This window comes from Malaclemys terrapin, chromosome 13, assembly GCF_027887155.1.
Source record: "Malaclemys terrapin pileata isolate rMalTer1 chromosome 13, rMalTer1.hap1, whole genome shotgun sequence".
Taxonomy (NCBI): domain Eukaryota; kingdom Metazoa; phylum Chordata; order Testudines; family Emydidae; genus Malaclemys; species Malaclemys terrapin.
In genome coordinates this window covers 34,297,193-34,309,006 of record NC_071517.1, presented here as the reverse complement: position 1 = coordinate 34,309,006, position 11,814 = coordinate 34,297,193, and the positions used below count along the sequence as shown (strand labels likewise).

General features: G+C 43.9%; 1 protein-coding gene across 1 annotated transcript; it reads left to right on the top strand.

The window, feature by feature from the left end:
* The first annotated feature begins 3,591 nt into the window (after positions 1-3,591).
* On the top strand, positions 3,592-4,554 carry LOC128847430 (olfactory receptor 6N1-like). Its single transcript, XM_054046815.1, has one exon. The coding sequence runs from the start codon at positions 3,592-3,594 to the stop codon at positions 4,552-4,554; it is 963 nt and encodes a 320-aa protein (XP_053902790.1).
* The last annotated feature ends 7,260 nt before the right edge of the window (positions 4,555-11,814 follow it).

Sequence of the window (11,814 nt, the reverse complement as noted above, 5' to 3'; positions counted from 1 at the left end):
GGGAGCTTGAGATCCATGTCTGGTGACAGGTCCTCAGTTGGGGATCTGCCCCACTGACACAAAAGGAGTTACCTTGATTTACACCAGTTGAGGATCTGGCTTAGTGTGTCCCCAAATGAGGTGGGAAGTGGTGACAGAGTGTTAGTAGCCCGGATCACACATGCCAGATTGTTTCTAGACTCTGAGTTCAGGGACAGCATCTTTTTTCCACAACCGTCCAGTGCCATTCTTGTTCTTGTATTATCATCCCACACTCATTCTGGAGTGCAGAGGGTCACTCCCCAGTTTGGGTTGCACATCAGCCTGGTTTTGCCCCTTCCTAAGATCCACCCTCCAAAGAGATGTATTTTATTACTGCTACAGAGTGAACATCAGGAAATGAAAAGGCATTGCCAGTCACTTACCACATCACTATCACCACCACAGCAACTAAGGGAGCATTTACTCCACTTCATAATTTTCAACATACACTGATCTCTTGTGAGGGGATGAAAATTGTTCCTTTTCCTAAAGGGTATTAAAATGCTGAATATACCAGGATATATTTTGTGAGGTTATTGACACGAACTGTGACAGTATAGACCATTGTTGCAACCAAGATTCTGTAAAAAGAACAGGAGTACTTGTGGCACCTTAGAGACTAACAAATTTATTAGAGCATAAGCTTTCGTGGACTACAGCCCACTTCTTCGGATGCATATAGAGTGGAATAAATATTGAGGAGAAATATATACACACATACAGAGAGCATAAACAGGTGGGAGTTGTCTTACCAACTCTGAGAGGCCAATTAAATACGAGAAAAAAAATCTTTTGAAGTGATAATCAAGATAGCCCAGTACAGACAGTTTGATAAGAAGTGTGAGAATACTTACAAGGGGAGATAGATTCAATGTTTGTAATGGCTCAGCCATTCCCAGTCCTTATTCAATCCTGAGTTGATTGTGTCTAGTTTGCATATCAATTCCAGCTCAGCAGTCTCTCGTTGGAGTCTGTTTTTGAAGTTTTTCTGTTGTAATATAGCCACCCGCAGGTCTGTCATTGAATGACCAGACAGGTTAAAGTGTTCTCCCACTGGTTTTTGAGTATTATGATTCCTGATGTTCAGATTTGTGTCCATTAATTCTTTTGCGTAGAGACTGTCCGGTTTGGCCAATGTACATGGCAGAGGGGCATTGCTGGCACATGATGGCATATATCACATTGGTAGATGTGCAGGTGAACGAGCCCCTGATGGTATGGCTGATGTGATTAGGTCCTATGATGATGTCACTTGAATAGATATATGGACAGAGTTGGCATCGGGCTTTGTTACAAGGATAGGTTCCTGGGTCAGTGGTTTTGTTCAATGATGTGTGGTTGCTGGTGAGTATTTGCTTTAGGTTGGGGGGTTGTCTGTAAGCGAGAACAGGTCTGTCTCCCAAGATCTGTGAAAGTAAAGGATCATCTTTCAGGATAGGTTGTAGATCTCTAATGATGCGCTGGAGAGGTTTTAATTGGGGGCTGAAGGTGACAGCTAGTGGTGTTCTGTTATTTTCTTTGTTGGGCCTGTCTTGTAGGAGGTGACTTCTGGGTACTCGTCTGGCTCTGTCAATCTGTTTTTTCACTTCAGCAGGTGGGTATTGTAGTTTTAAGAATGCTTGATAGAGATCTTGTAGGTGCTTGTCTCTATCTGAGGGATTGGATCAAATGCGGTTATATCTTAGAGCTTGGCTGTAGACAATGGATCGTGTGGTGTGTCCTGGATGGAAGCTGGAGGCATGTAGGTAAGTGTAGCGGTCAGTAGGTTTCCGGTACAGGGTGGTATTCTGGGCTATCTTGATTATCACTTCAAAAGTTTTTTTTCTTTTTTTTTTTCTCGTATTTAATTGGCCTCTCAGAGTTGGTAAGACAACTCCCACCTGTTTATGCTCTCTGTATGTGTGTATATATATCTCCTCAATATTTATTCCACTCTATATGCATCCGAAGAAGTGGGCTGTAGTCCACGAAAGCTTATGCTCTAATAAATTTGTTAGTCTCTAAGGTGCCACAAGTACTCCTGTTCTTTTTCCGGATATAGACTAACACTGCTGCTACTCTGAAACCTGTCAAGATTCTGTAGTGGCACTAAATCTTGTACAAAGGAGATTAAGTAAGGTGTCTATGAGGAGGTTATGATTTGCTGGTTATGATTATGATACCTGTTTTCATGTATCATGTTTATGTTATAAGTATTGGCTCTGTACTCTCTGTATTTCAAACTTGTGCTATGCTTGTGGGTGACACCCCCACACAATTTGCATCAGCCTGGCCTGCTTGATAACCCATTAAGGACCATCAGCTATACAACTGACCCATTTAGAGAAGGCAGATATACCTGGTGACTCAGAAAGGCATACAGGGAAATGCCTATGGACAGAACTTTCAGGTTTTTCCATGCCATGTGCCGGGTAGCTTGCATTTGAGGCAAAGGAAGCACAAGCCACATGGCAAAAGGTTTATAAAAGGAAGGTGCATCATCTCCATTTTGTCTTCATTCCTGCTTCTTACCTCTGGAGGAAATTTGCTACAAACTGAAGTTCTGAACCAAGTACTGAATGAGTCATCCAAGCTATGGAGGTACTCCAGAGACTTGATTTGAATCTGCAGTTTATTCCATCACTGCTAAAAGCCTGAACCAAGAACTTTGCCATTACTGTATGTAATTGATTCCATTTAACCAATTTTAGCTCTCATCTATATTTCTTTCTTTTTATGAATAAACCTTTAGATTTTAGATTCTAAAGGGTTGGCATCAGCGTAATTTGTGGGTAAGATCTGATGTGTATATTGACCTGGGTCTGGGGCTTGGTCTTTTGGGATTGGGAGAACCTTTCTTCTTTTACTGGGATATTGGTTTTCACTTATGGTTTTTTGGACTTATGGTTAGCCAGTGAGGTAAAACCAAAGTCCTCTCTGTTTGGCTACTTTGGTGTCCCTTAATAGTATAGTAAAGGAACTCCATCTTTGGGCTGTAACTGCCCTGCTCAAAGCAATTTTATCCTGAATTGATACTCTCAGTAGTGTCCTGCCAGAGGCTGCGTCATTCCATATAGATAGATTAATTTCCATTCATTCCAACAAGAGATCAGTGCATATGGACACTAGACTGCAATGAAAAATCTGAGTCCAAGATTTTAGTTGACGTACTTATTGGTTTTAACTCCTAAGAACTGGCATTATTCTGGCTATTGACAGAAGTGAAATATAGAACTTAAGCGTCATTGTTAAGCTCTGGTATGTCACGAGATGGGATATGATAGATAGCCAAGTTCTGATATGACAGATCAGACCAATTCTGTACCAGAGATATGGGCTGTTATATTAGTCATTGCTCTGATATGGCAGAGGGAGGTCTATATGGGTACCAATGTTCTGTCCTTGGACTGAGACTTCTGGCACTTTACGCTGAAGTCTACATTTAGCCTTAAAATTTCAGCCTGTAACCAGGAGAGGAAGGGAATATTCTGAATATTTATGGTATTAATTCACAAGACGTGATTCATTTTTAATGCTATGTTCTTCCAATTCAATTGCCCAGCTTGTTTTTTTTGTTCCTAGACTCAACCCATGGCAGGCACAGATTGGAGAAACCAAACGACCGTCACAGAATTAATCCTCCTGGGATTCGGGGATCTCCCTGACCTTCAAATTCCTCTCTTTCTAATGTTCCTAATGATCTATATGGCAACCGTGGCTGGGAACACTCTCATTGCGATGCTTGTTGTGACTGATCAGCACTTTCACACCCCCATGTACTTTTTTCTGGGCAACTTGTCCTACTTGGAGATCTGCTACACTTCCACCATCCTGCCCAGGTTACTGGCCAGTTTCCTGACTGGGGACAGAACCATCTCAGTCAGTGGCTGCATCACACAACTGTATTTCTCTGCCTCTCTGGCAGCTACGGAATGCTATCTCCTAGCAACAATGTCCTATGATAGGTATTTAGCGATATGTAAACCTCTGCACTATTCAACTCTTATGAATAACAGGTTTTGCCTCCAGTTGGCTGCTGGGTCATGGTTAAATGGTAGCTTGGCCACTACCATCTTTATATTATTCATATCCCAGTTAATTTTTTGTGGTCCGAATGAAATTGACCATTTCTATTGTGACCCCATCCTACTGATGGAACTCTCCTGCAGTGACACACACCTGAGCATATTCGTGAATTTCATATTAGTCTCCGTATTCACCTTGCCTCCATTCCTACTAACTATGATGTCCTACATGTGTATCAGCGCCACCATCCTAAGAATCCCTTCCACCACTGGGAGACAAAAGGCCTTTTCCACTTGCTCCTCTCACCTCACTGTGGTGACAATTTTCTATGGAACCATAATCATTGTCTACATGCTACTGAAACGTGATACACTCAGAGATCTGAAGAAAGTGCTCTCTCTTTACTTTACGGTCCTAACTCCCCTGGTAAACCCCCTTATCTACAGCCTGAGAAACAGAGAGGTCAAGGAAGCCTTGAGCAAAGCCATCAGTAAATGTGGCTTTCACAAAAACATGCAGAGACTCTGAGATAATAATGTAGCCTGAGGTTTTGCAATCTGCCTGGGTGATTGAAGCAATGAGCCTGTGATGCACTTTACCTCAAAGTAGCCCCCTGAAACCCTCATATTAATCTTTTTTATATGGTTGTGATAAAAAAAAACATGCCTTGTAAGTCATGATCTGCTGCAACTCATTTTTCTGTCAAAATATGTATATCATCATTTGTATATGGCATTATGAGATTTTGTTATATGGTTGTTATTGAAATATGTTGGGAGTCTGGGAGTCGCCCACTGTTAGTTCTCCAGTGACAACAAAGGAGCTGACCCTCACCTAGGCGGGCGTTAAACGACCATCACCAGCCATTGACCAGCAGGGGAATTGTAAACAAGAGATTCACAATTCTGTAACAGGCAGTTGCCAAGCACCACACAATGGGATTTGAACTCTGTGACTCAGCAAGACCCACCAGGACATGTCTGGCCCAGTATTTTTCCAGGGACATGAATTGAGAGTATAAAATAAAGGACAGTGGCATCATGAGACCAACTCTCTCCTCCCCCACCTATTCTGGAGGCAGCAAGAATGCTGGGAAGACAAAGACTTTGAACTGGAGAGGTTAGTCCCAGGATGAGAAGGGAATTCAGCCTGTTTATTAAGAACTGTAACCTGGCTGCAACATCCAGTGGGATGAGAACAGCTGTTTGAATCAATTTTTACTCAGTCTGATAAAGTTTAGGATTTAGAATGTGTTTTTAATTTTTTTTCTTAGGCGTCAAGGTCAGAGATAGTTACCTAACACATATATCACTTAATCTAGCTTTCTGTAGTTAATAAACTTATTTCAATGTTAATCTTAACCAGTGAGTTTGTCTAAAATGCTTGGGGAATCTGCTCAGATTACGAGAGCTGATGCATGAGGGGATGGTTTGATGGGATAAAGTGATTTTAGTCAATAGGTCAATAACGTGCCATCGCTGGTAATTAGTAACAATAGTCAATGATGGGATATTAAAAGTTACTACAGAGAACTTTTTCTAGAGGGTCTGGCTAGAGAATCTTGCCCGCATGCTCGGGGTTCAGCTGATCACTGTATTTGGGTTCGGAAAGGAATTTTCCTCCAGGGTAGATTGGCAGAAGCCCTGGAGGTTTTTCGCCTTCCTCCGCAGCATGGGGCAGGGGTCGCTTGCTGGAGGATTCTCAGCGATTTGAAGTCTTTAAATCATGATTTGGGGATTTCAACAGCTGAGTCAAGGGAGAGAATTCTTCTAGGAGGGGGTGGGTCAGCTTTTGTGGCCTGCATCATGCGGGAGGTCAGACTAGATGATCATAATAGTCCCTTCTGACCTTAGAGTCTATGAGTCTATGTCCACTATCCTTTGATGAAGTGGCAAACTAATTAATGAGTTTGCATTGTTCAAGAGAAGGTCTTGAGCAGTTTAAGATGGTACATTTCTGGTGGTGCGAGGCTGGGGGGATTTGCTGGTGTCTCCCTTTGTATAGTTCATGAGTAGCTTGGAGAGCATTCATGCAACTCAGTTGGCTGCTGGGTGTGTCTCTGTATGCTGGTGACTGAGTGATAACAGCAACTGGGGGCAGGGGGTGGTTGCTGCTTCTCACTATTAAAGCATCATGAGAGACAGCCCAGGCTGGAGAGATAAGGGGGCACAGCGGTCCCACAGTTCCAGGTTGTACACCGGGGGTCCCGTCGCATAGCCCCATTAAAATTAAGTTGAAAACTCCCATTGTCCATCTAAGTGGAAGGGCCAGGGAGGGAGGTGGCCAAAACCATGTTCCCATCATGGAGTTTTCAACTGGGTATTAGGAGCAGTGGAGACAATTTTAACCAATTTTTTAATACCTGTAAAAAAGCCATTACTATCAAAATAAATGTTAGTATTTTTATTGTCCAAACTCTTGGTGCAGCCTTTGTGGGGTCATACACCTAGGAAATCTGCCACCTCTGAAATTGTGCCTAATTCCGTCCCCATCATACCCCCCCTGCAAACCAACCACCTTCATTACACTCACACAAGCCAGATGCAAACAGCCAGGCCCCAGCAGTGATCTCTGGACATGTCACCAGCAACAGCTTTATAGTTCTTACCTGGGCTACACTCGGCTGTGACGAGCTCTGTCAAAGCAACAGCTCCAGGCTCACAGGGCCCTTGGAGGCAGAGAGGTTGGGCAAACAAAGAGGTAGACTCACAAGCCAGGGGCACTGGGACTGTCCAGACCCAGCTGGGGGTTTGCCAGGGGACCCGTAGAACTGAGGCCATTTCTGCGATCGAGTCTGTCAAATGGTCACTGACGAGGGACTCTGCATGCGGCCCTGCAGGGCACGAGCTGCTCTGCTGCCACCAATTGCACAGAGCAGTCCAAAGGGAGGGGACCTGTTACAATGGGTGTCCCCAAAACTCACTGCAACGAGTGCATGTCCTGAGAGAGCTAGTTCTCAGGACATGGTGTCCAGCCTGCCCAAGGTGTCTTGAACAGCTCTACTGCATGCAGATCCCTCTCCTTGGGGCATGACACAACCTATGGTGAGAGGAAGTGGCTACCGCCTAGCAACAAGCACCTGTGGTGCCAAACATGGCAGTGCTAGGTCAGCCACTGTGAGTACATCAGGACTTGGCCAGAGGGAGGGGAGCTGGGCACCAGTGAGAACTGTAGGACTTCAGCACTGGAGAAAGGATTTTCCAAGTGACCTAACAGAGTTAAGCGTCCATCTCCCATTTCAAAAGGATTTGGGTGCTTAACTCGCTTAGACGCCTTCTAGAATCTCAGCCTGGAGAACCACTGGGCTGCTGTCACTGTAGCTTCAATCTATGTATTTCTACTGAAAACAGACTCCCCAGCAACAGAAATGGACTGGATTAAAGGTAAACACCTGCTAAACCTTTGAGACCCACTAATGTTGTATGTGTAGTTGTGGCCACTAATGTTTCAATCATGCTGTTGTGTGATTTGGTTCCCAATGTTTAAAATTTTGAACAGTGCACACCTAGCAATAGGTAAGAAATGAGGAAAGATGCAGTTATGCCTTGTAGGACCACTAGAGGGAAGAGGACTGGGAAAGGTGCAGCCAAATGGACAGTAGCCAAAGTGGAAGGGCAAGAAAGCAGAACTTATGTTGCCAAATGACCAAAAGCAGGAAGTGGAAAGGGAGGTGAAGCTATAAAATGATACATAAAAGGTGAGGAAAGAGCATTGAAGAGAAAAGGAACTTTATGCTATGTAATGAACTGTGGATAGTAGCAGATATTATGCAGTGAGTTATGGGCTGTTATACTAAATAATGTCCACCAGGTGACATGAGATTCAAAAATGGGAAAGAGGCAGCTATAGCAAGTAGAATCCATAGAGGAGAGCAGAGTAACAGGCTGTCATGCTGGGAAATGGACATTAGATGGCAGCAGAGTAGATGAAATGAAAGGAGGGTGGTCAGAAATACTGACTAGTGGCCAATAGATTTCTATTTATGCTACAATAAATTTGTTAGTCTTTAAGGTGACACAAGTACTCCTATTCTCTTTGCGGATACAGACTGATACGGCTACTACTCTGAAACCTGTCAATAGATTTCAGTGGCCAATAAAATAATGGGAAAGTTATACTGTAAAATGGCCAATAGGTGGTAGCATAGAACCATTGGGTTAGAAGGGACCGCATGGGTCATCTAGTCTAGCCCCCTGCGAAGATACAGTATTTGTTGAGTCTCAGCCATCCAAGACAGATGGCTGTCCAGCCTCCTTTTGAAAACTTCCGGTGAAGGAGATGCCTGAGATTTAATCTAAATCTGCTATGCTGCAGTTTGAATCCATTGCTTCTTGTCCTGCCCACTGTGGCAAGAGAGAACAACTTTTCTCCTTTTTATGGCAGTCTTTCAAGTGTTTGAAGACTGCTATCATGTCCCCCATTAATCTGCTCTTTTCAAAAGCAAACATAAACAGTTCCTTCAGTCTTTTGCTCATATGGCTCCATCCCTTTGATCATCTTTGTCGCTCGTCTCTGGATCCTTTTCAGTTTCTCTACATCCTTTCTATACATTGGTGACCAAAATTGGACAGAGTCTCCGGCTCAGGCATAACCAGAGCCGAGCAGAGTGGTACTATCACCTCCCGAAACTTGCATGCTATGACTCTGGTAATGAAACCTAAAATTGCATTTGCTTTTTTTGAAACAGCATCTCATTGCTGACTCATGTTGAGGTTGTGATCCACCTAATTCCCAGATCCTTCTCAGCAGTGCTACTTCCAAGCCAGTTATCCCCCATTCTGCCTTTGTGCATTTGGTTTTTCTTCCCGAAGTGAACGCATGTTGTAAGGGTGATGTATGGGCAGCTATTTTCAGAAATGCCCACTAGATAGCAGCATATATTGAATGTTAATAAAGGGATTGTGTAAGTACATCATAACAGGCCATCACCTTGGATAGGCATCTCCAAAAAATGTAAGCTGGTGTTTGTTCATAATCTCAAATATTTTACACATTAGGATCATGAGAGTTAAAAAAAAGTTGCAATTATAAAAGTCACACTTGTTTCAACCTCTGACGGCGTTGACCTGGGGAATTAGTGCTTTTTTCTTACATTCAATCTCCTGTGTGTTTGTTAAACTGTGTGGCTTCAGCACCCAGGTAAGTCTGAGTCATGTTAGCCATTGTTACTTGTGCAATTCTTCCATTGAAGGCTGTTGTCACTTGTCGGCTCTGTGTGTGTTCTCTCTGTGCTGCACCAGCTCTGTGCAAAAAGCTGGCCTAGCAGACTCTGATCGAACTGCCCAAGAAGACTACAGACTCGGTTCAGTGGCGAAGACGCTCGGCCAGGTTTATTGTCAATGAAGCATGATCCTAGTGTCCTATATGTACTACAGGTTCACTAACGCATGTATGCCCATTACAATGGACTTGGCTCAGTGAGTGACAGGACTCATAGACTCATAGACTCATAGACATTAAGGTCAGAAGGGACCATTATGATCATCTGGTCTGACCCCCTGCATGCTGCAGGCCGCAAGACCCTTCCCTGTACTCTACCGTTGAAGTCCCCAGTCCTGTGTTTTAGTGACTTCAATCGGCTGAGACCCTCCTGCTAGTGATCCCTGCCCCATGCTGCGGAGGAAGGCGAAAAACCTCCAGAGGCTCAGCCAATCTACCCTGGAGGAAAATTCCTTCCCGACCCCAAATATGGCGATCAGTAATACCCCGAGCATATAGGCAAGAGTCTCTAGCCTGACCCTTGTTGGCCATTATGCTGTTCATGTACCATTGCTTGGTTTTCCTTGGCTACTATGTTTTATCATTAAACCATTCCCTCCATAAACTTATCCAACTTAATCTTAAAACCAGACAGGTCCGTCGCCCCCACCGTTTCCCTCGGAAGGCCGTTCCAATATTTCACCCCTCTGACGGTCAGAAACCTTCGTCTAATTTCTAGCCTAAACTTCCCCCCGGCCAGTTTGTATCCATTCGTTCTCGTGTCCACATTAGTACTAAACTGGAATAATTCCTCTCCCTCCCTTGTATTAACCCCTCTGATATATTTAAAGATAGCAATCATATCCCCCCTCAGCCTTCGCTTTGTCAGACTAAACAACCCAAGCTCCTCTAATCTCTTTTCATACGACAGGTTTTCCATTCCTCTGATCATCTTAGTCGCCCTTCTCTGCACCCGTTCCAGTTTGAGTTCATCTTTTTTAAACATTGGAGACCAGAACTGCACACAGTACTCCAAATGAGGTCTCACCAGCGCCTTATACAACGGAAGCAGGACCTCCCTATCTCTACTAGATATACCTCGCCTAATACATCCCAAGACCGCATTGGCTTTTTTCACCGCCACGTCACATTGCCGACTCATAGTCATCCTGCGGTCCACAAGGACCCCTAGGTCCTTCTCCTCTTCCGTTACTTCTAACCAATGCGTCCCCATCTTGTAACTAAAATTGTTATTATTCGTCCCCAAGTGCATCACCTTACACTTTTTACTATTAAATTTCATCCTATTTCTAATACTCCAATTCACAAGCTCATTCAAGTCTCCCTGCAGAGTATCCCTATCCTCCTCCGAGTTTGCAACTCCTCCCACCTTCGTATCATCCGCAAACTTTATCAGCCCACTCTTGCAATCTGTCCCGAGGTCAGTTATAAATAGATTAAATAAGATGGGTCCCAAAACCGAACCTTGAGGCACTCCACTAGTAACCTCCCTCCAACCCGACAATTCACCCTTTAATACGACCCGCTGCATTCTCCCCATTAACCAATTCCCTATCCACCTCTGGATTTTCATATCGATCCCCATGTTTTTCATTTTAACCAATAGTTCCTCATGGGGTACTGTATCAAACGCTTTACTGAAATCCAGGTAAATTAGGTCCACCGCATTTCCCTTATCTAATAAGTCCGTTACTTTCTCAAAGAAGGAGATCAGATTCGTTTGGCACGATCTGCCCTTCGTAAAACCATGCTGTAATTTATCGCATTTGCCATTAACTTCAAGGTCCTCAACTAGTTTCTCTTTCAGAATCTTCTCCAGCACCTTGCACACTACTGATGTTAAACTAACAGGCCTATAGTTACCCGGGTCACTTTTTTTCCCTTTCTTGAAAATAGGAACCACATTGGCTATTCTCCAGTCTAACGGGACTACCCCCGAGTTTACAGATTCATTAAATATAGTCGCTAATGGGCCTGCTATTTCCCGCGCCAATTCCTTCAATATTCTCGGATGAAGATCGTCCGGTCCACCCGACTTAGTCCCATTAAGGCGTTCTAGTTTTGTTTCTACCTCGGATGCGGTAATCCCCCATCCCGAATCCCCCTCTGTAACGGTGCTAGTATCCCTAATACCTTCATTGGCCTCATTAAACACCGATGCAAAATATTCATTGAGATATTGCGCCATGCCTAGATTATCTTTAATCTCCTCTCCGGCTATAGTCTTCAGCGGTCCCACTTCTTCTTTCTTTGCTTTCTTCCTATTTATATGGCTGTAAAACCTCTTGCTATTACTTTTAATTCCCCTCGCTAAGTCCAACTCTTCCCGGCCTTTGGCCTTTCTCACTCTATCTCTACATTCTCTAACTTCGCTAAGGTAAGTTTCCTTACTGATCCCTCCCCTCTTCCACTCTTTGTACGCTTTCTGTTTTTTCCTAATCGCCCCTTTCAGCCGGTCGCTCATCCAGCTCGGTCTAAGTCTCTTGCTTAGTAATCTTTTTCCCTTTTTGGGGATACAGGCCTCTGACAGCTCTTGCATCTTTAACTTAAAGTAATCCCAGGCTTCTT